This window comes from Hemiscyllium ocellatum, chromosome 10 (genome assembly GCF_020745735.1).
Source record: "Hemiscyllium ocellatum isolate sHemOce1 chromosome 10, sHemOce1.pat.X.cur, whole genome shotgun sequence".
In the NCBI taxonomy this organism is placed as follows: domain Eukaryota; kingdom Metazoa; phylum Chordata; class Chondrichthyes; order Orectolobiformes; family Hemiscylliidae; genus Hemiscyllium; species Hemiscyllium ocellatum.
In genome coordinates, this window is record NC_083410.1 from 5,479,681 (window position 1) to 5,507,527 (window position 27,847).

The window sequence follows — 27,847 nt, forward strand, 5'->3', positions numbered from 1 at the left end:
GTTTTGCAACTTGGACATGAAGAGATAGGAGGTTAACAGTTCAAAACATTAAACTTAATTGTATTGTTGCCTAATGAAAGTAGCCCAGGGATACTGAAAAAAGGTTGCAAAGTTCAGAAAGTTAGACCATGTGAGGCAAGGCAACTGGACACCTGAGTTTATAGAACTTGGGTGAGTTTACACCGAAATTACAAAGAAAATTTACAGCCCAAGAATAGGCCCTTCGGCCCTCCAAGCCTGAGCCGATCCAAATGTATTGTCTAAATCTGTCGGTCAATTCCTAAGCATCTGTATCCCTCTGCTCCCCACCTACTCGTACACCTGTCCAGACGCATCTTAAATGAATCTACCATGCCTGCCTCTACCACCTCTGCTGGCAATGCGTTCCAAATGCCCACCACCGTCTGTGTAAATTACTTGCCACGTGTATCCCCCTTAAACTTTCCACTTCTCACCTTCAAAGCATGACCTCTTGTTATTGGATCCTTCACCCTGGGAAAAAGTTTGTCTCTATCCACCCTGTGTATACCCTTCATGATTTTGTAAACCTCAATCAGGTCCCCCCCATAATCTCCTTTTTTTGAGTGAAAATAAATCTAACCTACTCAACCTCTCTTCATAGCTAGCACCTTCCATACCAGGCAACATCCTCGTAACCCTTCTCTGCACCCCCTCCAAAGCGTCCACACCTTTTGGTAATGTGGCGACCAGAACTATACACAGTATTCTAAATGTTGCTGAACCAATGTCTTGTACAATTTTAACATGACTTGCCAGCTCTTATACTCAAGACCCTGTCCAATGAGGGGAAGCATACTATATGTCTTCTTGACCACTCCATCCACCTGTGCAGCAAACTTCAGGTTACAGTGGACCTGCACTCCCAGATCTCTCTTCCCATCAACTTTTCTCAAGGCTCTTCCATTCATTGTATAATTCGCTCTAGAATTAGACTTGCCTAAATGCATCACCTCACATTTGTGTGGATTGAAAGCCATCTGCCACTTTTCCGCCCAACTCTCCAGTCTATCTATATCCTCCTGTATTCTCTGACAGTCCCATATGCTTTCTGCTACTCCACCAATCTTCGTGTCATCTGCAAACTTGCTGATCATACCAACAGTGCCCTCTTCCAGATCATTTATGTATATTACAAACAACATTGGGCCTAACACTGACCCCTGTGGAACACCACTGGTCACCTTTCTCCATTTCGAGAAACTCCATTCAACTACGACTCTCTGTCTCCTGTTGCTCAACCAGTTCTTTATCCCCCTAGCTAGAACATCCTGCACACCATGTGACTTCACTTTCTCCATTAGTTTACAGTGGAGAACCTTATCAAATGCCTTATTAAAGTCCATGTATATGAGATCAACAGCCCTTCTTTCACCTAACAACTTGGTCACTTCCTCAAAGAACTCTACAAGTAATAGAAAATTTAGTTTCCAAAAGCAAAAATTGTTTTGAAGAGGGATCACTGGGACTCAAAACATTAACCGTGTTTTATCTCCACAGATGCTGCCAGACCTGCTGAGTTTCTCCAGCAATTTCCACTTTTGTTTCAAATTTCCAGCATCAGTAGTTCTTTGTTTCAGTTTAGAGTTTAGTGTGGAGAGAGTGGTGAATTATCACTGAGGTGTTGGGTTTCTTACTGTGGTAAAATAGATAATGTGAGTTTGAGTCCTGTAATGAAATTATTCCAACCTTTCCATTGCCTTGTTTAATGTAGTTCATATTTTTGTCTTGTTTAATAAGTGTTTATTCTTTGTGTTAAAAGTACACCAGCAGCCTCTCGTAAATGAGTCCAAAACTGACCTCCATGGTTAAAAAACAAAGCTAGGATCTAACAAGCCAGGTTTCACCCTGGAATCTGACTGAGCTGATATGAACATAAACTGGAACCATAACAGTGGGGAAACGATGTGAATAGTGCAGGGATGGAGGAGGACGAAATCTTATGTGTTTCCCATTCTTGTTTTAGCTGATGGACTGGAGAAGTACTCGATCACAAACTCAGAAGGACTGCCCCCTGGGTCTGGGACACCGCCACTGAAACGGAAAAGCAAATTGGCGTCCATCGGCAAAATCTTCAAACCGTGGAAGTGGCGGAAAAAGAAAGCAAGTGAGAAGTTCCAAGAGACATCTGCGTGTAAGTTCGTCGTTAGCCTTGGCTTTGTCCGGGGGGGGGGGGGGGGGGAGAGCGGGGATGGAGGGAATCGCCTTTTAAATAACATTGCATTGTGCTTCAGCCAGCCTGTTTACCACCTCGGCTCCATTCACATCACTCTGGGTCATAACAGATATGGTTTCAGGCTCCACTCCAAAATAAAAAACACTGATCCCCAATTGTCCTCTAACCAGTCACTTTATGTTCAACTTGCATTTGCCTGTTTAGTTGCTGTGATAGTTTGCAATGCAGATCACTGACAATGGTCAGTAGAAAAAGCACAATGCCCTCTGTTGAACCTCCAGACTCAGAGCAGCAAGTAACTGGTGCATTCCCTGAAGCGATCAGATTGAAGGATTATAAAGTTGAGCAGCTTAGAGTCGGGATAGCGTATGTTTGAGGAGGTGAATCACATGGAGAATGGAAAATAAAGAAAGGAGAGTAAAGATTGCATTAAGCGAGATCAGTGGGGCGGATAGATAAACAAAAAGCATTTTGTTTTTAAATCTCCAACAACAATTTAAACCAGAGGGAATGAAACTTACATTTGTATTTGTGAATGTTCAGGGCCAGAGATGTTGACTGCAAGTGATCCCAGAGTTAAAAAGCTTTCCAAGAATATTTTAATAGGATATGGCCATCACTAGCAAGGGCAGAATTTATTGGCAGTCCCTAATTGTACGTGAAAAGATGCTGTTGAGTCACTTAATTAAACTGCTGCAGTGCATGTGCTTTACACACACTCGTAGTGCTGTTTAGGAAGGGATTTGAACCCAGTGACAGTGAAAGAACAGCGATATTATTTCCACATTTAGGATGGTGAGTGGCCTGGAGTGGAACCTAGCAGTGGCAGTGCTTCCAATCATCTGCTGTCTTCTCCTTCTGGGTGGAAGAGGCCAAGGAGTGGGAAACTGGAGTTGAAGAGCCTTGGCAAATTCCTGGAGTGCATCTTGTAGATGGAGTGTATTGCTACCACTGTGCTTTGGCATTGTTTAAGTTGGTAGATGTGCCAATTAAATGGGCTGCTTTAATGTCCTTGATGGTGTCAAAGTACTTTAGTGCTGAAAATGTGTTGCTGGAAAAGCGCAGCAGGTCAGGCAGCATCCAAGGAGTAGGAGAATTGACGTTTCGGGCGTGAGCTCATCCTGAAGAAGGGCTCATGTCCGAAACATCGATTCTTCTGTTCCTTGGATGCTGCCTGACCTGCTGCGCTTTTCCAGCAACACATTTTCAGCTCTGATCTCCAGCATCTGCAGTCCTCACTTTCTCCTCAAAGTACTTTAGTGTTGATTTGGAGGAACTGGTGTTGGACTGGGGTGGACAAAATTAAAAATCACACGATTCCAGTTTATAGTCCAGCAATTTTATTTGGAAGCACTAGCTTTCAGAGCACTGCTGTTTCATCAGCTGGCCAATGAAGGAGCAGTGCTCCAAAAGCTACTGCTTCCAAATAAACCTGTTGGACTATAACCTGGTTTTGCATGATTTTTAACTTTAGTGTTGTTAGGGTCACACCCATCCGGGTGAGTGGGAACTATTTCAAACTCCTGATTTGTACCTTGTCACTGGTGGACAGGCTTTGGAGGCGGGTCAGGAGGGAGTTACTCACTGCAGTAAACCTAGCCTCTGACCTGTTGCTTTAGCTGTATATTTGTATGGCTAGTCCAGTTCAGTTTCTGCTCAATAGTAACCACAAGATCTTGGTGGTGAAGGATTCCACAATTTTAATGGCATTGAATATCAAGGGCAATGGCTAGAAACTGTCTTGTTTCTGATAGTCATTGTCTGGCACTTATATGTCATGGATGTTACTTGCTACTTGACAGCTGGGGCTATTTTCGCTGGAGTGTCGGAGGCTGAGGGGTGGCCTTATAGAGGTTCACAAAATTATGAGGGGCATGGATAGGGTAAATAGGCAAAGAGTTTTCCCTGGGGTCAGGGAGTCCAGAACTAGAGGGCATAGGTTTAGGATGAGGGGGGAAAGATATAAAAGAGATTTAAGGGGCAACTTTTTCACGCAGAGGGTGGTACGTGTATGGAATGAGCTGCCAGAGGAAGTGGTGGAGGCTGGTACAATTGCAACATGTAAAAGGCATCTGGATGGGTATATGAATAGGAAGGGTTTGGACAGATATGGGCTGGGTGCTGGCAGGTGGGACTAGATTGGGTTGGGATATCTGGTTGGCATGGATGGGTTGAACTGAAGCATCTCTTTCCATGCTGTACATCTCTATGACTCTATTCCAATCCTGGATATTTGTCCAAGTTTTGCTGCATTTGAACATGGACTGCTTCAGTACCTGAGAAGTCACAAATATTGCTGAATATTGTGCAATCATCAGAGAGCATCCCCGCTTCTAACCTTATCATGGTAGGAAGGTCATTGATGAAGCAGCTAAAGATGGTTGGGTCAAGTACAGAACCCTGAGGAACTCCTGCAGAGATACCCTGGAGCTGAGATTATGGACCTCCGACAACCACGATCATCTTCCTGTTGAGAGTGTGGTCCTCACTTTCTCCACATTCCTACCAGCCAGGTATGAGTCCAGCTGGTGTGTTCTGATACTTAGTTATCCCCAGGCTCCTTGATGCCAGTCTGTGTGAAATCCTGCCTTGATGTCTTGGGCAATCACTCACATCAGCTGTTTTGTCCATGTTTGGATCATAGTTGTAATGAGGTCAGGGGCCTACTGGTCCTGGCTGAACCCAAATTGAGCGTCAGTAAGTCGTTTAGTTTTTGCAAGTGCCACTTGATAGCACTGTCATTGATAGCTATGTTGATGATCGTGAGGAGATTGATGGGGTGGTATTTCATGGAATAGAATCTCTACAGTGTGGAAGCAGAGTATTCAGTCCATCGAGTCCACACCAACCCTCCAAAGAGCATCCCACCCCCATTCCTGTAACCCTGCATTGTCCGTGGCTAATCCACATAGCCTGCTCTTCCCTGGATACTGTGAGCAATTTAGTATGGCGAATCCACGTAACATGCACATCTTTGGACAGTGGGAAGAAACCAGAGCATCAGGAGAAAACCCACGCAGACACAGGGAGAGTTCCACATAAGCAGTCACCTGAGTCTGGAATCAAACCTGGAGTCCTAGAGGCAGCAGTGTTAACCACTGAGTATCTGGTTAAGGAAGATTTGTCCTGTTTTCTGTGTACAGGACATACCTGGATAGTTTTGTTTTCCACATTTACTGGGTAGGTGCCAGGATGGTAGGTGCATTGAGGTCTGATGCTGCTTAAACACAAACCTATTGATAACGTCCTCTGCCAGTTTAGTTTGTAGACGTATAGAAGTTTCATAAAGTTCAGTTTGGGTCTGTGGAGAGGCAGACAGTGGAATACTGTGCCTGACACCTCAGACAGCTGCCTGTTCATCTACAATTCAGTCACACAGCCTTCCGTCCCTTGGCCACCTGCTCTGAAATAATTGTGAGCATCATTCCCTTCACCCTTTACAGGACCACCTCTTCCAGCCTGTGTGGGGATGAACCTTCAGTTCCCTGTGGGTTTTACAGTGACCAAAGTGCTGCTCCTGAAACAATGAGTCCAACTGGACTTGTTGTAGTGATCATGAAAGGATTACCTCAAATAACCTCCTGCAGAAATCATCGCCATAAACAATTTAACTGCTCAATCATCTCATTATCGTGCCAAGCTGAGTCTCTGCCTAACATTGTTACTGCACTTTAAAATGATCCATTCAGAGCAATTTGCAACTCTTTGGGAAAATGTAATTGGTCGCTGTATAGATTCACATTTGTATTTGCAAATTGCTCCTTCTGTGCTTGTCCTTTGGCACTTATTTTCCATTAACTCAGCAAGTTGTCAGCCTTAGATTTATCTTCTCACTCTGAGAGGGAAAAACAATTCTTCTTTGCACTAAATTGCAAATGTCTGCTCTAAAATCCATTTCTTGACAGAAAAACATCTCCCATCTATTTGCTTTCTCGTAGACAGTGCACTTTCTATTTGACTGCTTCCTTCAGGGTTCATGTCCTCAGTGCTGACACCTTTCCATCCTGATGTGGTCTATACTGTGTCTGAATCAACACATTTTGAGCTCGCCTGTATTCTTCAGTGCAGCAACTATATGGAAACCTTGCTGCTTCAATTCTTTAAAGATGCTATAATTGAAATCATGCTGTGTTCTCTTAGCAGCAAAAGTGTACATTTTAGGAATCTCCTCCCACTGCTATTTTAATAATTGCATATTTATAATTACAACACAATTTGAACACATCAATGTTTTCATTTCTCTGAAGCCAAAATAAGAGCTATCAGCCCCTTCCTTTGCTTGTGATTCTTCTTTATTCAAATTTTGCTGTCATGGCTTTATCTACACACTGCCCCTTTTGTGAAATCCCTTGAAAACACAGCACCTAGCTGTACCCTACAACCACCCAAGCCTCTCTTCTGTTTACAGGTTTTTAGAGGATTGGGAGTAGATAATTTGGCACCCCCTCCCCTTCTCCAGGAGCAGCAATCTCCTCCAACTATACATTGGAAACATCGAAGCCATTGTTTTTGATGCCACCCATAATCTGGGTTCCCTCACTAATGACCTATCCATCTCTTTGGCAGTTATCAGAGACTGAGCAGGCTTGGTGTTATTGTTGGTACTGAAGTGAGCTTCTAAACACATAACCATGGCATTGCGAACACCATCAATTTTCTGCTTCAACTCATGGACGCTGCAGAAATCCATGCCTTTATAACCTCTCGATATGACCATTCCATTATACCCATCAGGTGGTGTGTCATTAATTAGGAGATCACAATTCCAAGATGGTCAGCAAGACATCTAGGAGTGAGATGAGGAGAAACCTCCTTACTCAGAGAGTTGTTGGGATTCGGTGTATAGTGCCTGGGAGAGAGGCAGAGGTAGATTCCTTCGGAGGCTTCAAAAGAGAGCCGGATATATATTACACTGAATCCCAACAACATCTGGGCAGCACGGTGGCATAGTGGTTAGCACTGCTGCCTCATGCCGCCAGAGACCCGGGTTCAATTCCCGCCTCGACCAACTCTCTGTGTGGAGTTTGCACATTCTCCCCGTGTCTGCGTGGGTTTCCTCCGGGTGCTCTGGTTTCCTCCCACAATCCAAAGATGTGCAGGTCAGGTGAATTGGCCATGCTAAGTTGCCCATAGTGTTAGGTGAAGGGGTAAATGTAGGGGAATGGGTATGGGTGGGTTGCTGTTTGGAGGGTCGGTGTGGACTTGGGCTGAAGGGCCTGTTTCCACACTGGAAGTAATCTAATCTAATTTAATCTCTTTGAATCTATGCAGTTATTAAAATAGCAGTGGAAGGAGATTCCTAAAATGTACACTTTTGCTGCTAAGAGAACACAGCATGATTTCAATTATAGCATCTTTGAAGAATTGAAGCAGCAAGGTTTCCATATAGTTGCTGCACTGAAGAATACAGGCGAGCTCAAAATGTGTTGATTCAGACACAGTAAACCACATCGGGAGGGAAAGGTGTCAGCACTGAGGACATGAACCCTGAAGGAAGCAGTCAAATAGAAAGTTAGGCCTGGAGAACGGGACTAGCTGGGTAGTTATTTCGGGAGCCGGAAGAGACACGATGGGTTGCATGGCGTCTTGTTGATGATTCTGTCACTAACCGGGCCTCCCATATTCTATTCCCCATAAAGCTGAGGCCAACCAAAACTCTGATAGTCACACCTTGACTTGCACCAAGTCCTATTCATCTGTAATCCCTAAACCCAAGAGCTACAGTGACTCCCAGTTAAGCAATGCCTTGTTTTTTAAAATCTCATTCTCGTTTCTGAATCCCTCGGTGACCTCGCCTTTTGTGTACTGTTTTGTCCAGCCCTACCACCCTCTGATGTGTAGGCCCCTTCTGATTCTGAGTCTGCTGAGCATCACTGATTTGATCATTCTACCATCCGGCAGCCTGGCCTCTAGGCTCTGAAATTCCTTCCCTACTAACTTCCCCCACACCCCCACCCCCACCCACAACCTCTCTGTTCTCCTTTAGAACCTCCTGAACCCATTCGCCCATTGACTCTCTTTGCAAAATGTCACCTTATGTGGTTGGCCTCAAATTTAGTTTTCTGACATTCCTGCAAAGCTCAATGGAATGTTTACTGCTTTAAAGGAGCTACATAGATAGTGGAGTTAGCACTGCAGAAGCTGAAGGTCAGAAATAAAACAAAAATTCTGGGACCTCTCTACAGGGCAGGCAGCGTGCAGACTTAATGTTTTAGTTTGATGACCTACCATCACTGACCCAGTTCAGATGCAGTGTGCTTGAGTAAAAACATTACTCTCTGCCCTGACTCTGTGCTACTGAGTGTTTCCAGAACTTGGTTTTTATTTCACAGTGAAGAAAGTTGCTGACCTTACGGATTGTTACTCTTTGTCTTCCTTGTGTTGACCTTGCGAAACCGTATTGCAGCTATAAAGAGCTCAATCAACTCTATAAAGAGAGAGCCCCCAGTAGGTCTGGTCTTTAATAATTATTATTGGTCAGTTCACCTATCATCTCATAAGTCAATTTTACACCTTCTCCACAATCTGTGTATCCTTTTATATCGTGGGAGACCAGAGCTATTTCTATATTCTTTGATGTGATTTAACAACGGTTCTGCAGAAAATTAATGTAACTGTTCAATTCTTGAAGTTAATGCCAGTTTTGACTTTTTGTCACATGAATAAACCCTGTTGTAGCTTTTATTAATTTGTGAATAGTTTTGTTTCTTTGACCGTATTGTGACTTGGTAATTCGTCCAGCTGAAATGCATCACCTCACACTTGTTTACGTCGAGATGGATTTACGTTCTCTGCCTGACGTTCTCCTGAAGGTGACTTGAGCTCTGTTAAATTGTTGAAAAAATACTGTGCTTTTTCTCTTTGGAATTTTTCGAACACTTGAAACACGCAGAAAATGTCAATTGAAGCAAACTATTTTGTTCCACGTACAGAGCTGGACAGCTTTGAAATAAAGCTATCATCAAGCAGGGGCTAGGGATTAGAGGAAACTTTCTTTTCACTCAGAGTCATGGAAAGATGGAACAGACTCCCTTTCAAAGCACATTTGTTAACACCGTGCTAATTAATGCCTGCACAAAGGCATGCTTTCAGTATCTGCTTAAGAACAGGATTACAAGCCCACAGGGTTAATTTCAGCAAAGGAAAAGCATCTTACATCTGTGAACTGCTTTACAGCGTACTTCACATTCAAGATATTACTTTGAAGGGGTGTCATGGCACAGCAAGATCCCAAAAATGACTTGGGGGATGGTGGCATTTGGAAGAGTCAATAGGAGAGCATATTCGCATGCTATAATTTCATGTGATTGTTTACCATCCATTTGGAAGGGCCAGGTGAGGTCTCAGCTAATGAATCTTGTTCAGCAGATGGATTATCCTACACTGCTCCATTAAACACCACGGTTGCTGGGGAACATCAACATCACTAGTGTAGCCCTGATTCTGGGAAACCTCAATTGATCAGCCAGCTTCTTGCACCGATACAATTTGATCCAACTCGCTCGCTGTCTCGAAGCAGAGTCAGTGCCTGGGCCTTTGAAAGGGTCTCTGGGATTTGAGGACGCTGGAGCCAGGAAACTGGATTGCAAACTCCAAGCTTCATAAACACACCTCATGTCAATGCCAGTTTAACCAGTTCATGAGTCACGTTTGATATAAAGAAGTTAGATTGTCAGTTTGCAAAACTCTGGAGATTCAGGTTACTGTTGCAATGTGTGTGATGGTTTGTGGGGGTTATGGATCATGAGCTTGCATTGTGTCTCCGCATAGGAGCCTGTGCATTCAAGTCTCACTCCATCGGGCTGAGCAGGACACTGAGGCTGTCACAGTGCAGTGCTGCAGGAGTGCTGTGTTATTGGAACCATCTATCTTGTATGAGTTATTAAATTGCCCAGTCTGTGTGCAAAGTATTGCACATAACCAAAGATGAACCCAGGATTATCCCAGGGATGGAATATGAGACTGGTTCATTTAGAAAACCTGGTTAGCAGGGACTCATTGGGCCGAAGGGTCTGTTTCCGTACTATCTGACTCTCCCTCTCTCATTCACTCATTCCCACACTCCCATCTCCCATATTCTTCCTTTCTCAACTGCTCAATATTTCTTTCCCACTGTGTTCATCTTTTTCCCCTCCCCTTCCTATCCCATTCACTGTCTCTTCCTCTCCCACTCAGTCTCTCACCCACTCACACATCCATTCAGTCATTCATTCACGAGAACAGTGGCTGTGCTGTCTGGAAAATTAAACAATCTGCACATAGTGTTGCTGAATCTCTTCGAGTGCTCTCAGGTCATTCACAAAACAGAACCATCAACTGAGAGTTAGTTTCCCTGCAAATTAATCAGTACCTTTGCCCATGCCAGGGTAGATAGATCTATGTCTTTTCATATCTTTCTGAACTCGATGTGGAAAACCAGAATTAAGTGGTTTATTTATAGTCAGCGGAGTGGATGATCTGTCTTCTCCTGGACTTCCAGCATCAAAGATGACTGGATACAACTAATTGGATTTACTCCACATGGTATCAAAGAACAGCTGAAGGCACTGGATACAGCAAAGACTATGGGCCCTGACAACATTCCGGCAATAGTACTGAAGGCCCGTGCTGCAGAACCTGCTTCTCACCCAGCCAAGCTCTTCCAGCGCTGTTACAACACTGGCATCGACTTGACAATGTGCAAAATTGCCCGGGTATATCCTGATATGAACATAAACAAGACAAATCCATCCCTGCCCTCGATTATCTACATTGTGGTGGGAGGAGTCATCGACAGCGCTGTCGAGCAGCAACAGTTTAGCAACAATCTGCTCACCAAGATTGCATTTGGGTGCCACCAAGGCCACTCAGCTACTGATCTCTGCCTTGGTTCGAACCTGGGCAGAAGGGCTGAACTCCAGAGGGGAAGGGAGGTTGCTGCCTATCATTAATGGACATGTTCGTTGACGATTCCACAATATTTAGCACCGTTCGCAATTCCTCAGATATTGAATAAGACCATGCCCAAATGAACTAAGACCTGGGTGATATCCATGTCCGGGATAAAACGTGGCAAGCAACTTTTCACCGCACCAGTGTCAGGCAATGATCATTACAAGGAGAGAATCTAACCATTGCTCCTTCAGGTTTCATGGTATTCCCATCACTGAAGCTCCCAGCATCAACATTCTTGGGGTTACCATTGACCAGAAATCATATTGGACTCACTGTATAAATATTGCAGCTACAAGGGTAGGTCAGGGGCTATGAATCTTGCAACAAGTAACTCACCTTCTGTCTGCCCAAGCCCTGAACATCATCTACAAGGCACAAGTCAGGAATGTGATGAATACTCCCCGCTTGCCTGGATGGGGGCAGCTCCAACAACACTCAAGAAGCTTGACACCATCTAGGCCAAAGCAGCCCACTTGATTGGCACCAAATCCATAACCATCCACTCCCTCCACCACTGACATTCAGTAGAAGCAATGTCTACTTGGTGTGGGGTCCTCTGATAGCACCATTCAAACCCCTGACCAATACTGGTAGAAGGACAAGGACAGCAGGTACATGGGAACACCACTTCCTGCAAGTTCTCCTCCAAGCCAATCCCCATCCTGCCTTGGAAATATATCATTGTTCCTTCAATGTCACTGGGTCAAAGTCCGGGAATTCCCTCTCTAAAGGCATTTTGGATTTACCTACAGCACGTGGACTGCAGCGGTTCAAGAAGGTCACTTACCCCCACCTTCTCAAGGGGCAATTAGAGATGGGCAATAAATGCTGAAGCAGTCAGTGACATTCAGGACCCATGAAAGAATGAAATTGAAGACTTTGTCATTGTGACCACTCTCTATTACTGCCCCAGTAGGAAACACTAGTCCCTAAAATACTAAAGCTGAAAATGTGTTGCTGGAAAAGCGCAGCAGGTCAGGCAGCATCCAAGGAACAGGAAATTCGACGTTTCGGGCATAAGCCCTTCATCAGGAATTCCTGATGAAGGGCTTATGCCCGAAACGTCAAATTTCCTGTTCCTTGGATGCTGTCTGACCTGCTGCGCTTTTTCAGCAACACACTTTCAGCTCTGATTCTCCAGCATCTGCAGACCTCACTTTCTTCCCTAAAATACTAAAACAGTTTTTCCTGTTGAGTGAAATTCAGAATTTTGTTCCAGATTAGGGTCAGACTGTATTTTCAGCTTCCATCTTCCCAAAACTGAATTGGGGTTTCCCGGACTGATTCCACGTGGATCAGTAAAAAGAAGTCTCACTGTACCAGTCTGGGTTGGTGTTAACCCACTCTGCTATTGGCTCCTTCAGAAATTACTTCCTCTGTGTTAGTGTTTCGACATTTTGATTTGATTTATTATTGTCACATGCATGGAGATACAGTGAAAAGGGTTGTTTTGCATGCGCTACAGGCAGATCATGCCATACCAAGTGCATTAGGGTAACAGAACAGAGTGCAGAATACAGTGTTACAGCCACAGAGATCAACATTAACATTTGAGAGGTCTGTTCAAATGTCTGATAAGAGTGGGGAAGAAGCTGTTCTTGAATCTGTTTGTACGTATATTCAAACTTTTATATGGTTCTGTTTGACAGAAGAGGGTGGAAGAGTTTTACTGGGATGGGAGGGGTCTTTGATGATGTTGGTCGCTTTGCTGAGGCAGTGGGATATATAGATGGAGTCAGCGGAAGCAAGGCTGGTTTACATGATGGACTGGGCTGTGATCTTGAAAATGTCATTCACCACTATCGCAGCTTGATGCACTTTGTGAAATTGGACTTGCAGTTTTCCTGCCAACATCTGGGTCATTACTATAATCCACTTTTCAGCTGGTACTTCCTGTTCCTGGAAATTCAGGGAGATCTCTGAATGCAGACCATCCCAAGATATCTCTAATTGCTTGATAATTTGCTACATTTAAACCATTCACTTTCTCCCTTTCTCCCTGTTCGTTGACAGTGTTGGAGAGGAAGATATCAACAAGACAGAGTCGGGAAGAGCTGATAAGGAGAGGAGTTCTCAAGGAGGTTGCTGAGCAGGGTGAGTCTTTCAGTTGTCTCTTACAGAGTGGGGCTGAGGCCTCATTGTATTTCAGCATCATCGTGAGTATCTTCATGTGTTGGTGTTCCTGTTGTGACAGTAAATCTGGTAGAAATGTATTTGCAGCAAGAATCTCCATGGATAATGTATCCTTTGAAAACTGAAGACTGTATGGTACAGTGTGTGTACCTGACCTATCTCTCAGAGGAGATGTTAAACCAAGGCCGTGCCTGCCATTGCAGGTGGGTTATAAAGTGTCCCAGGGCCGTGTTTTGAAGAAGCATCCAATGTTTATCCTTCAGCTGGCATCACAAACGTAGATCCTCTGCTTGTCATCACGTTGATGGGGGTGTGTGGGATCTTGCTGTGCACAAAGTTGTCTGTCATGCTAACCATGTTATAACGGTGACTGCCCTATGTCATGTCGAGCTCTGAAGAGCTTTCAGTATCCAGAGGTTGGGGAAGTTGTCATAATAATGCAAGCCGTTTGTTTCTTTATTTCCTTCCTCCCATCATTCTTTTCTTCCTTTGTTTATGTTACATTTTTATGATGTTACTCAAGTACTTTTTATTTAATTTACTCAAGGGATTTGGGGGCCACTGGCCAGACTAGCACTTATTGCCTGTCCCTAGTTACCCCTTAGGAAGGTGGGGGTGAGCTGCCTTCTTGAACCACTGCAGTCCATATGCTGAAGGTAGACCCACAATGACCTTAGGGAGGGAGTCTCTATATTATGATATTTCACTATTGTACTAATTGCAACAGCAGATTATTCAGGTGCCAATCACTGTATAAACCTTCATAGTCCCTGAGAGAATTGGCTTAAAGGAATCTGGCCACCTTCATGGCAGTTAGAACCCAAACCTGCCATTATCTGAACAGAGAGTGAGGTGCAATAGGTTACCTCCATCACCATCAGCACAATGTAACATGGCAACAGAGCACTGGATGGGTTTTAGACTGTAATGTGTTTAGGGATATGGAGAAAAGGCAGGAGATTGGCAATAGATCATAGTGTCTTCCTTCCATCCTAAGGTCAGAGGTGGGAATGTTCGTTGATGATTGCACAATGTCCAGCACCATTCACAACTCCTCGGATCAAACTCAGCACCACCTTCCTAACCTGCAATCTTCTTCCTGACCTCTCCGCCTCACCCCTACTCCGGCCTATCACCCTCACCTTAACCTCCTTCCACCTATCACATCTCCATCGCCCCTCCCCCAAGTCCCTCCTCCCTACCTTTTATCTTAGCCTGCTGGACACACTTTCCTCATTCCTGAGAAGGGCTTATACCCGAAACGGCGATTCTCCTGTACCTTGGATGCTGCCTGACTGCTGCGCTTTTCCAGCAACACATTTTCAGCTCCTCAGATACTAAAGCAGTCAATGTCCAAATTCAACAATATCCAGGCTTGTAACATGCATGCCACTCAAATGCCAGCCTATGACCATTACCAATGAGAGACAAACTAACTATTACACTTTTGACATACAATGGTGTTACCATCACTGAATCCCCCACTATCAACATCCTGAGGCTTACTATTGACCAGAAATTCAATTGGACTCAGCACATAAACAGTGTGGCTACAAGAGCAGGTCAGAGATTAGGAATACAGTGGCACATAACTCCCCTCCAGACATCTGAAAGCCTGTCCACCATCTACAAGGTACAAGTCAGGATTGTGATGGAATACTCCCCATTTGCCTGAATAGATTAGATTAGATTAGATTAGATTAGATTAGATTAGATTAGACTTACAGTGTGGAAACAGGCCCTTCGGCCCAACAAGTCCACACCGACCCGCCGAAGCGCAACCCACCCATACCCCTACATTTACCCCTTACCTAACACTACGGGTAACTTATCATGGCCAATTCACCTGACCCGCACATCTTTGGACTGTGGGAGGAAACCGGAGCACCCGGAGGAAACCCACGCAGACCATAGAATAGATCCAGCTCTAACAACACTCAAGAAGCTTGATACCATCCAGGACAAAGCAGCCCACTTGATTGGCACTACATCCACAAAGATCCATTCCTTCCACCATCAATGTTCAGTAACAGCAGTGTGTACTATCTACAAGACATACTGCAGAAACTCACCAAAGATCCTCCGATAGCACCTTCCAAACCCATGACCACTTCCATCTAGAAGGACAATAGCAGCAGACACATGGGAACACCAGTCCCTGCAAGTTCTCCTCCAAATCACTCCCCATCCTGACTTGGAAATATATCACCATTCCTTCATCATCACTGGGTCAAAATCCTGGAATTCCCTCCCTAAGGGCATTGTGGATCAACCTACAGCACATAGACCACAGCAATTCAAGAAGGCAGCTCACCCCCACCTTCTCAAGGGGAACCAAGGACTGACAATAAATGCTGGGCCCAGCCTGTGATGCCCACATCCTATAAGTGAATAAAAAATAGAACTGGACGAGATTATAGAGCAGATTGATGGATCGAATGGCCTCTGTCTGCACCATAATGATTTTGTTACCAATACTAGTCATCTGATTTCTTCTGTAGCATTTAACCACATTGATTGGTCTCTAGGGTTGCCTAGAAATAGATGCTTAGGGAACAGTCAGTGAAGTACAATTGTATGTTCCTTCAGGGCCTCTCCCTCTCCCCAGTGACCATGTTTTCCGTGTTACTCGGAGTTCAGCCCCTTCCCTGCACTGCTTTGCGAGGAGCTTGAGCTCTGTGTAAACTCTGGTCACCGTTTCCTGCTTGTATTTCCTCCCTTTCATGGTTAAGATTGTCAGAAGCGATGCCTTTTCTTGTCGACCTTTTGATGAGAAATAAACTCCGCCAGCAAAGCTTTCCTCTCCCTGAGCGTGTGAACTTCGGTTTAAATGATTCTCACGAACCTGTCAGTAGAAAAGCTGACTCTGGGAGAGGGACTGCAGGATGAGTGGAACGCATGTTGGAATTTCAGCAGTGAATGAGTTAAAGGGCTTTGCATATATCAATTCCTTTCGATCCCCTTCCTTTTTCCTGAGAGCGATACAGCCTAGGGATTTCTATTTTTGCTTTAGCAGGTACTCCAGTTGGTGTTAAATGAAATACTTGCATTTATATAGCACCTCAAGACATCCCATAACCCTTCACAGCTATCACAGTGCTGCTGAAGCCAAGTCTCAGTGGTAATCTCACAAATGTCAATGTACACACAGCACTGAAAACAACAATGTGATGCTCTTTCAGTGATGGTAATTGGGTAAATGCATATTACATTGGATGATCCTGGGATGGAGGGATTGTCTTTTGACTAAATGCTAAACAGGTTGTGCCTTTACTCACTGGTATATAGAAGAATGAAAGATGATCTCATTGAAACATATTGGATTCTTAAGGGGCTTGACAGGGTCAATGCTGAGAGGGTGCTTCCCTTCTGCAAGAGTCTCAGAACAGAGGGCATAGTCTCAGCATAAAGGGGCACCAATTTAAGAATGACATGAGGAGGAATTTTTTTCACTCTCAGAGAGTTGAGAGCCTTTGCAACTCCTTACCACAAGAGAGCTGTGGGGGCAGAGTCCCTGTGTACTTTTAAGGCTGAGATTGAGAGACTCTAGAACAGTCAGGGGATCAAAGGTTCCAGGGAAAGGGCAGGAAATTGGACGTGAGGAATGTGGAATCAGCCCTGATCCTACTTAATGTGGCGCAGCTCAATGGGCCGAATTTCTATTTCTTGTGGTCGAACAATGACAACTTATGTTTATATAGTACCTTTTATTTAGCAAAGCACTTTTGTTGGAGAATCATCAAACAGGATGTTGCCAAATTACCTAAGGGGACATTGGGATAGGAACTTAAAAGCTGGATCAAAGATAAATTTTAACAGATGCCACAAAGGAAGAAAATGAGGGAGAGAAGTGTAGAGAGGGAATTTCAGAGATTGGTGCTCAAGCAGGTGGGCTCTGCAACAGGCTGGAATCAGAGCCATGTAGAGATCTCAGAGGGTTGTGGGGTTGAGGAGTTGACCGTTGTAGGGGAGATGGGAGGTGTGGGGAGAGGCGATGGTCGGGTGATAATGTTATTGTACTGGTGATCCACACTAATGCCGTGTGGTCATGGGTTTGTAACACCACCATAGTAGACAGTGAAATCAGAACACAAGACCAAATATCTTGAATTAAAAAAAAACTAGACCATGGAACAACAGTTAATTGTTGTAAAAATTGGTTCACTAAGAGAAGGAATTCTACCATCCATACCCAGTCTCTGTAACTCCAGACCCACAGCAGTATGGTTGATTCTCAACTCCGAATTATCCAGAGTATTGCACTTATTAGAGGGACAGTCAGAGCTGGGCCCACATCCCATAAATTAATATAATGGCGGGATTAAGAATTTCATAATTGACACTCGTCCATCAATGTGGACCGTGGGTCTTTGAGATATTGAGGCACAGGATCTGCAGAAAACCCTCAGACTACATGGAAAAAGGATTACGTTAATCTTTGGTCTGTGACCCTTCTTCAGTTTCTGAGTTAGCTCTGTGAAGTTTTTAGAAGGGTGAGGGGGTAGGGGATTTGATCCAGGATACTGAGAGGCCTGGATACAGTGGGTGTGGAGAAATTGTTTTCACTAATAGGAGAGACTTGGACCCAAGGGTACAGCCTCAGGGTGAAGGCATGACCCTCAAGAACAGAAATGAGGAGGAATTTCTTCAGCCAGAGGGTGGGGAACTCATTGCCACAGAAAGCTGTGGGGGCCAAATTATTGAGTGTATTTAAGACAGAAATAGTTACATTCTTATTGGTAAAAGGACCAATGGTTATGGGGAGAAGGCAGGAGAATGTGGTTGAGAAACATATCAGCAACGATTGAATGGCTGAATTGATGTGATGGGCTGAATGGCATAATTCTGTTCCTATATCTTATGATTTTATGGTCTTACTGAAGGTGCTTCTATTGAAAGTGAGAGCCCCAATACTGAATTGTCATTTTTGAAAATTATGCACATATGATGTTTGTACCTTGCTTTGTGTCAGTCTGTTGCAAACACCTTACAGGAATGTTGAATAAAATGAGGCCATTCAGCCCATCCAGCCTGATTCCATTCAAGTTGATCGTGACTGATCTGCAGCTTAACTCCAACTCCCCACTTTGCTTTCCCAGCTCTTGATGTTCCTATGCAGCAATAACCTATCCAATCTCACTTTTAATCTTTGGTTTCCAGTTGATCCTCAGACCCTTCTCCATGAATTTTCGCAGCCCCAGCCTCAGCAATGTTTAGGGGAGAGGATTCCAGATTTCCACTCCACTTGGCGTGAGAGTGTTTCCAGATAATGTTCCAGAATGGCCCAGTGTAATGTGATGTCCCACCCTGACTCTCCTCGTGGGCTTCATCCCAGTCTTTACCAGAATTGTAGAATGTACAGTTGGGGATATGCGTGGTCCAAACACAGTGGGACGAGGCAGAACATAGTGCTCATATCAGCCTCCAATCATTCAGTGCAGAGCAGGTAACAAACCCCTTCCATTCTGGTGAAAATATTCTTCCACCTTAGTGTGGTGAGGCCTCTTCTGGAGTATTGTGTTCAGTTCTGGTCCCCCAGTTATAGGAAGGGTATTATTAATCTGGAGAGGGCTCAGAAGAGTTTTACCAGGATGTTGCCAGGTACAGAAGGTTTGAGTTATAAAGAAAGGCTGGAAAGACTCATAAAGAGAGGCTGGGACTTTTCTTTCACTGGAGCCTGGAGGTTGAGAGGCAGCCTGAGAGAAATTTATAAAGTAATGAGAGGTTTAGATAGAGTTAATGGTCATTGTCTTTTCCCTAGGAGGAGGGATTTCAAGACTAGGGGACACATCTTTAAGGTGAGAGGAGAAAGATTTAGAACAGAAATGAGGGGCATTGTTTTTATATCGAGGGTGGTTTACGTGTGGAATGAACTTCGTGAGGAAGTGGTCAGTGTGGCACAATGGGGCGGTATGGTGAACCAGTGGTTAGCACTGCTGCCTCTCAGTGCAGGGATCCAGGTTCAATTCCATTCTTGGGCGACTGTCTGTGTGGAGTTTGCACATTTTCCCCATGTCTGCGTGCGTTTCCTCCAGGTGCTCTGGTTTCCTGCCACAATCCAGAGGTGTGCAGGTCAGGTGAATTGGCCATGCTAAATTGCCCATAGTATTCAGGGATGTGTAGGTTAGGTGCATTAGACAGGGGTAAATGTGCAAACAAGGGAGGGGAATGGGTTTTGGGTGGATTACTGTTTGGAGGGTTAGTGTGGATTTGTTGGGCCTATTGACCTGTTTCCATACTGTAGGGGTTTTATGTTTAAAAATCATTTGGATGGACACATAAAAAGGAAAGATTTGGAGGGATATCGTTCAGGAGCAGATCAGGTGGGACAAGTTTAGTTTGAGATTATGTTCGGAATGGACTGTTTGAACTGGAGGGTTTGTTTCTGTGCTGTATGACTCTGACAAAGGGATATGTTCACCTGTGTCTGTAAGTAGCAGCTGGATAATGATGGCAAAGGGAGGCCAGACACAGAGAGAGAGAGAGAAAAAAAAATTAAGTACTAGACAAAAAACTCGAGTTAATTAAGAAACGGAATCTTTCAGCACGGGAGGCTGCCACTTTGACCCTCGTATCTAAGCCTGTGCTTTGAAACAAATACCCAATTAGTCAAATGTGCTGCAATTATTTTGACACAATGAATGGCCTGTCCAGAAGGGCAACAGAATCAGTTTCAATCATGACTTTCAAAGGAACTTAGACAAATACTTACAATAGAAACAAATTGCAAAGCAACAGAAAAGCAGCTGTGCAGCAGAGTGAATTGGCTTCCTTGGTTAGTCCTTTCAACAAGCCAGCAGTAGTCACAATGGGCTGAATGGCTCACTCATATTGTTTCATTCTGAACACGAGCGTTTGGTGATTATTTGTGATAATATGACTGGCCCATGATATTAACCATGAATCTAAGATGTGGAAACTACCCCGTGTGTCCCCTTACACCAAGCTAATGAAGCCACAAGCTGCCTCCAGTCTATGTCCACCTCCACATTACTGACTCTTCCAGTGCTCTGGAAATGAGTGGTTGTACGTGCTGGCCAATCCCCCTCATCAACTGTCTAAGGAACCCAACATTAAAGTCTGAAGTCAAATGACACCAGGTATAGGCTTTCGGAGCACTGTTCCTTCGTCAGGTAGCTAGCTGTCCGAAAGCTTGTGATTTCAAATAAACCTGTTGGACTATAACTTCGTGTCTTGTGACTTCAGAGTTTGTTCACCTCAGTCCAACTCCAGCTCCTCCACATGATGTGAATCCAACTTTAGACAGAATGAGGCATGAAAGATTTAAAAATACCGAATGAGAATTTCAGGTTTTGCAGTTGAAAAGGATTTGGCAATTGAACCACCTTCATGTCTGAGTCATTTAAACAATGTTTTTTGACTTTGCATGAATTGGGGAACTGGGATTAAGATCAGGATTTTACTTTACAAATGAGGAAGTCAGCTGTGTGAGGGGGAACATGGACATGGGCTGCAAGCAACCCTACTAACCACACATCCTCTTTTGGCACATTGTTAGCAGAGAAGCTACATTGAGGACAGCTCAGGAATAAACCTTTGGCCCAGGGTTCTATGCTGGTGTTCATGTGTTACACAAGCCTCACTCTACCCTTTCCCATCTCAACCTCTCCACTTATTTCCTTCCCCTTCATGTGTTTAATTAGCTTCCCCTTCAAAGGACTTTTAACCTCCATGTTCCACATTGCCAGCACTCTTGAGGGAATACAGGTTTTTCCTGAATTCCCTTACTGATATCTGATCCTTATGGCCCATCTCCTCCTATGTGGAAGCTTCAGCTGGAGTTTTGTGTTGGCAGCAGGGGTCTTAACCTCTGACAAGAGAACCTGACCTTTTGACTTATTATCTTTTAAATGTCAGTACCTTGTTTACCCTGAAACTTAGGACCCTTGGGAGCGTTCCTGGAACATTAGGGCTACATCAATGTAGGTGGAGGGAGAGATTAATGTAACTGGTCTCCTACGAATTCACCCTCTTCTGGGACCTGTGGATAGCTGACTTCCCTGGTGCTGGGATGAGGTAAATGACTGTGTTATCTGACAGTTTCTTGGTAAAGCGCAGAAGAGCTAAAGGTGTCTCTGTACAATAACAGCCAGACTGGATGTTTCAGCAAGTATGGAATTAGAAAAGGAAGATGGTTGTTTCTGACTGGGATGGGCTAAATGAGCTTTCTCTGTGCTTTGGATGACTCTTTTGCAAACCCGTCCCCTTCAAGATCCCACATGGTACTGCCTTTCCTCACCTGAGTCACAAGGACACCACCCAAGGGAGTGGCGTCAAATTCAGTCTCTGACATTAACCCCATCAGAACCAGTGATGGTGCTGAAGGACAGGGGAGCACCATCACCCTTATGCGTTGTTCATCTTGACACAATGTGGAGCCAATCCTGCCCCACATGATCCCTCTCCTGGGAATGCTCCCTGCCCATGGGAATGCATTATGGAGTCATCCCACAACAGCTCCCCCTTCCTGCAAACCTCCCTTCTCCTAAACCCACCATGACAGGGCCTGGACCATTCAGTCTAATACCTTTGGCCCCCTGAGTCTAATATGAAACCTTTTGACAATGAGTCCACCCTGACCACGATTAAGCAGGCTGTTCACAATCATGCCATCCTAACCCCCATTGCCAATGCCATGCCCTATGCACCGCCTCTTTCCATCTTGATCACTAGTCCCCCCTTCCTCACCTTATATTGAGTTGATTCCCTTGTCTGTGTTGTCATTGTGTTCTGGTATGTCTAACACTCCACTGTTTGATATCCCACCTTCCATCCTCCATGATCTTCAATTAACTGAAGCTCTGCTCCCTTGATTGTAGGCCACACTGAAGTCCAATTGTCCAACAATGGCTCCCCATCCCTTAAAACCAGAGATTTCAAAATCCACCTTTCAGTTTGCATTTGAATTTCCTCTTCCAAAATTGACTGTCCCCTTAAACATGTGAATTTTTTTTTACACTTTCTCAAAAAAAAATGATTGGAGGAGGGTCATAGTAAAATGGGAATCTGATCAGCACCGGCTTATTTATCCCCATAGCAACCATAGTCTATCGTTTAGTTTAATGGACCTGTTTTCTCTCAGCAGTGGGCTTACAGGCAGCTATCTGTAGCCCGGAAATTGCTATTCTTCTCGTATAAAGACAAATTAATTACACCCTCAGAAGCTTGAAGTGAAACCATGAACAAACCCTCTATCATCTCCGGACCCCAGCAATTATTTCAGTCAAATTAACAGAGTCAATGAAAACCTGAAACAGGAAGAAATGGAGAAAGGTTTCGATCATACCTTCCATGACCTCGGTGTGAACCAAAGCACATTGCAATATTGATGTATGTTTGCAAAGTCACTGTTACTCTGATATGGGAAATGCGCAGAGCCTTTATTTGGCACAGCAAGTTCCCACAAGCAACGATGTGATCATGACCAGATCCTGTTTAATTGCTTTTCATTGGTGGGGGAGGAATGGTATGAGCAGAGCACACTGCCTCCGTTTCTCTCCCAGTCATGACCTTTTACATCTTCACCTGAAACTCTAACCTCAATGAACATCCCATCTGACCCCCTGCTGAGAGTGCACCTGCTCAGCACAGCCATCTCCCTGATGTGATCAAGGACAAGAGCAGCAGATTCATGGGAACACTACCCCTTACCACTTCCCCTCCAAGCCACTCACTGTCCAGACTTGCAAATGCATCCCCGTTCCTTCAGTGTCACTGGGTGAGAACCCTGGAATTCCTTCCCTGCAGTCTCTCTCCAGCACAGGAACTGCAGCAGTTCAAGAAGCCAGCTCACCCCCACCTTCTCTTGGGCCACGATTAGAGGTGCCAGTGTTGGATAGGGGTGGACAAGGTCAGAAGTCACATGACACCCAAGTTATAGTCCAACAGTTTTATTTGAAGTCACAAGCTTTCACCTGACGAAGGAGCAGTGCTCTGAAAGTTTGTGATTTCAAAGAAATGTCTGCAAATCAACTTCCCAGCTTGGCAAACATACCAAAACTACAACAACTCGCACCTGCGCTACACATCTTAGTTATCAGAACTTATCTATAATATATATATATAAAAAACACACACACACACACACACACACACACACACACACACCCCACCCCACCCAACGGTAGACAATGGATAGAGTTTGAGGATCTTGAACATTTTTTTTAATTCCCAAAGTCTGAAATGCTGAACACATTGCTGCCTCACAGCGCCTGAGACCCGGGTTCAATTCCCGACTCAGGTGACTGACTGTGTGGAGTTTGCACGTTCTCCCCGTGTCTGCGTGGGTTTCCTCTGGGTGCTCCGGTTTCCTCCCACAGTCCAAAGATGTGCGGGTCAGGTGAATTGGCCATGCTAAATTGTCCGTAGTGTTAGGTAAGGGGTGAATGTAGGGGTATGGGTGGGTTTCGCTTCAGCCCGTCGGTGTGGACTTGTTGGGCCGAAGGGCCTGTTTCCACACTGTAAGTAATCTAATCTAATCTCACATTGATGAGTAAAGGTTGGAGACCTGGCACTCAGCGCTGATCCGATACAGAATCAGAGTGGGGGGGTTAGCGAGGTGATGATGACCCCCCCACCCAGGCAGATTTCCACCCTAGCTGTCTCAGCTCAGTAGCTGATGCCTTGAACCCATTATTCCCCCCACCCCCCCTTTTTTAAAATAAATCATCTGTTGCGATGATTTCATTTGTTTCTGGCCAGTTCAGGTTTGTGACATCATCACGACCATGAGGCTTTGTAGGATGAAATAATTCATTACAACTCTTTGCTTAGCAACATGGAATGAGGAGTGTCATGGCATCATCACCATCTCGGCCATGAATGACCTGACTTCATTGCCATTGTGACAAGGCACAGACATATCCCATTTGTGAGATTCTGAGGCAGCTCCTTCGGATATAATGTGCCAACTCAATCCCAGTTTAGCTCCTCCGTACCCGAGGGTGGCAGATGGAAGCTCCTGAGTGCTAATAAATATGCCAAACTTCTATGCATTGGGAAGAAAAGGAAAAATGGGAGCAGCGGCCAGGAAAAGCTATCCGCCAACTGAGAGAGATAGGAGCAGGAACTTTCTTCTCAATGGTAACATACATCACACCTTTGGCTAGCTCAAGGGGGCATAATCAAATGCTGTCTTCACCTTAAATTCAAGGGGGAGAGAGTTGAGGCTACTTCCCAGCAGCTGAGCAAGCTCACTGGAGATGTAGAATAACAGCTTCCTTCCATTTTCTTCCCTTCCACCCAGGGAACATATTCCTTTCTGCTTCATGTTTTTTTTTAACTCTAGCCTTTCCATAAAGAGAGCAAGTTGTTTTAGCCAGTCACACAGATGAACAGCATGGAAACAGACCCTTTGGTCCAACCCGTCCATGCTGACCAGATATCCCAACCCAATCTAGTCCCACCTGCCAGCACCCGGCCCATATCCCTCCAAACCCTGACCTATCAAGTCCCACATGCCCCACAATCTCTCAAAGACCCTGTTTATAGTGAATCTATATCAGATTGACTGGTGACTTGCTTCCATATGTAGGCCATCCTACTTCTAGCCCTCCCAAAGAGTGGAGAAACCCTTCTGTCTGTCTACCCAACCAAACCTTTTCATCACTTTAAATCTCAAATTTAAAGTGTTAATTGACTGCTCTAATAGGAATATGTCAAGTTTCTAGTTAAAATTGTAGCTTCCCATCCCTGCTGAAATCACTGAAGTGAGTTCATGGCTTTAATTTTGAGTTGTCGCTTGCGGCTCAGTGGGTAGCTATCTCACTCCCTGAGTCAGAGATTGCGGGTTTAAGATGCACTCCAGGCATTTGAAGAGCCCACAGCCTGCTTTGGGACATGCCTTTTTGAAAGTTTTGGCATAGGAAGAGTTCAGACATATTTGTCACGACGTGGAGGTGCCGGTGTTGGACTGGGGTGTACAAAGTCAGAAGTCACATGACACCAGGTTATAGTCCATCAAGTTTATTTGAAATCACAAGCTTTCAGAGTTCTGCTGTCTGACTTTAAACCAGGGATTCAGGTAATATTCTGGGGATCTGGGTTCGAATCCCACCACAGCAGCTAGTGGAATTTGAATTCAATAAAAATCTGGAATTAGGAGTCTAATGAAGACCAGGAAACCATTGTCTGTTGTTGGCAAACCCATTGGTTTCTCTTATAAAAACTGAAAGAACTGCAGATGCTGTCAATGGGAAACATAAACAGAAATTGCTGGAAAAGCTCAGCAGGTCTGGCAGCATCTACGGAAATCAGAGTTAATGTATTGGGTCAAGTGACCCTTTCTTAGGATCGCTAATGTCCTTTTAGGAGGAAATCTGCTATCCTTATCTGGTCTGGTCCACATGTGACTCCTGACCCACAGCAACATGGTTGGCTATTGACCAGCCTCTGGACCATTAAGGCCAGGCAATAAATGCTGGCCTAGCCAGGGATGCCTACATCCTGTGAATAAATAAAACAAAAATTAAAAACAAAAACAGGAATTGCTGGAGAATCTCAGTGGGTCAGGCTGCCTCTGTGAAGAGAGAAAGCAAAGTTGATGTTTCGGGTCCAGTAATCCTTTAAAATCTCAAAGAAGAAAAAAGAAAATTTACAGCCCAGGAACAGGCCCTTTGGCTCTTCAAGCCTGAGCCGATCCAAATTTATTGCCCAATTCCTAAGCATCTGTATCCCTCTGCTCCCCACCTAGTCATGCATCTCTCCAGACGCACCCTAAATGAACCTACCATCCCTGCTGGCAACGCATTCCAGGCGTCTACCACCCTCTGCGTAAAGTACTTGCCGTGTGTATCCCCCATTAAACTTTTCACCTTTCACCTTGAAAGCGTGACCTCTCGTTATTGGATCCTTCACGCTGGGAAAAAGTTTATCGCTATCTACCCTGTCTATACCCTTCATGATTTTGAAAACCTCAGTAAGGTCCCCTTTCAATGTCCTTTTCTCTAATGAAAACAAACCGAACCTATTTTTATTTTTCCCTGCTGTTAATGGCATTCTGCTGCCATGCCTTCACACATATCTTCCATTTTCCAGGCTAGGGTACACAAAGAGAGAGAGAGAAAAAGAGATCCTGCCCTGCTCTACGAGGAATGTGTCAAATTTCTAGTTAAAATTGTAGCTTCCCATCCCTGCTGAAATCACTGAAGTGAGTTCATGGCTTTAATTCTGAGTTGGCACTGACAACTCAGCAGGTAGCTATCTCTCTCTCTCTCTCTCTCTCTCTCTCTCTCTGAGTCAGGAGATTGCAGGTTTAAGGCACACTCCAGGCATTTGAAGAAAACATTTGTGGCAGACACTCCCAGTGTAGAGGGAACATGTCTCTACAGGGGATGCTGCCTTTCTGCTGAGACGTTAAACAGAACTCACTTCTGCCTTGCAGATGGATGCATGTAAAATATGCCAATGAAAACAGAGCAGGAGCCACCTTCCTTGTAGCCTGACCACTGTCTGTGTCCCTGGCAACAGCTCCGGAGCAATTGCTGTCTGTGGTATCTTACTCAGGTCAGAGTGACACTAACAGTGTGCGTTTAACTCTAGCACTGGCTGAAGTTATCATGAAGAACTCTCCCCTCTCCTGAGATGGGTGACCCTCAGGTTAAACCACCACCATCTCCAATGAGAGAGCAGTGCCATAGTCTTCAGGCGCTATGGCAACTTTACCTTTTACTTGCTTGGGGTAAAGGTAGTCATCACATCATGACTGTGCTTCAGAGGTGCTTTGCTCTGTTTGATGTTCATAGAATCACTACAGTGAGGGAGCAGGCCACTCAGCCCATCGAGTCTGCACTAACCCTCTGAAGAGCATTCCACTCAGTCCCACCCCATCTCTCTATTTCTCTAGGCAAATCCCTGGATTCTGTGGGCAACTTAACACAGCCAATTCACCTAACCTGCACATCTTTGGACTATTTGAGGAAACTCATGCAGACATGAAGAGAGTATGCAATTTCCATACAGTCCCCAAGGTGAGAATTGAACCCAGCTCTCTCCTCCTCTTCTCCTTCTCTCCTACACCCTCTCCCTTCCTGCCTTCCCCCACACATTGGATGATGCAGTGTGGAGGGATTGTCTTTTGAGTAAATGCTAAGCAAATTGGGTCTTTTCTCACTGGATTTTACAAACAATGAGAATGCTGAGAGGATGTTTCACCTCATGGGAGACTCTAGGACCAGAGGGTACAGTCTCAGAATAAAGGGGCGCCACTTAAAGACTGAAATGAGGAGCAAGTCCTTCTCTCAGAGTGTTGAGAATTTTTTGGAACTCCTTGCCCCAGAGAGCTGTGGGGGCACAGTCCTTGTGTGTATTTGAACTTGAGATCAACATTCTTGATCAGTCGGAGAATCAATAGTTACAGGGCAAGGGCAGGAAACTGGAGGTGAGGAATCTCTGATCTTGCATGGAGACCTGCCCTTCCCAGTACCTGCTGGAAGTCAGGAGCAGTGTAAGCAGCCTCTGTCAGGAAAATGGGACCATCCCTGGGCCAGCCACATGTGCCAGGGAAACAGGGCAGTTTTTCACTTGCCAGTACAAAGAGTTCCCGGCACCGAGAGGCAGTGCTCATCA

At 44.8% G+C, this 27,847-nt stretch overlaps 1 protein-coding gene across 2 annotated transcripts in view; it reads left to right on the forward strand.

The window, feature by feature from the left end:
• phactr2 (phosphatase and actin regulator 2) overlaps positions 1–27,847 on the forward strand; it is a 138,909-nt gene that overhangs the window by 60,481 nt on the left and 50,581 nt on the right. For both annotated transcript variants that reach the window (XM_060831208.1, XM_060831207.1), the window contains exons 2-3: positions 1,985–2,152; positions 13,142–13,222. In XM_060831208.1, coding sequence (XP_060687191.1) covers positions 1,985–2,152; positions 13,142–13,222 — 249 coding nt within the window. The remainder of the gene's footprint in view (positions 1–1,984; positions 2,153–13,141; positions 13,223–27,847) is intronic.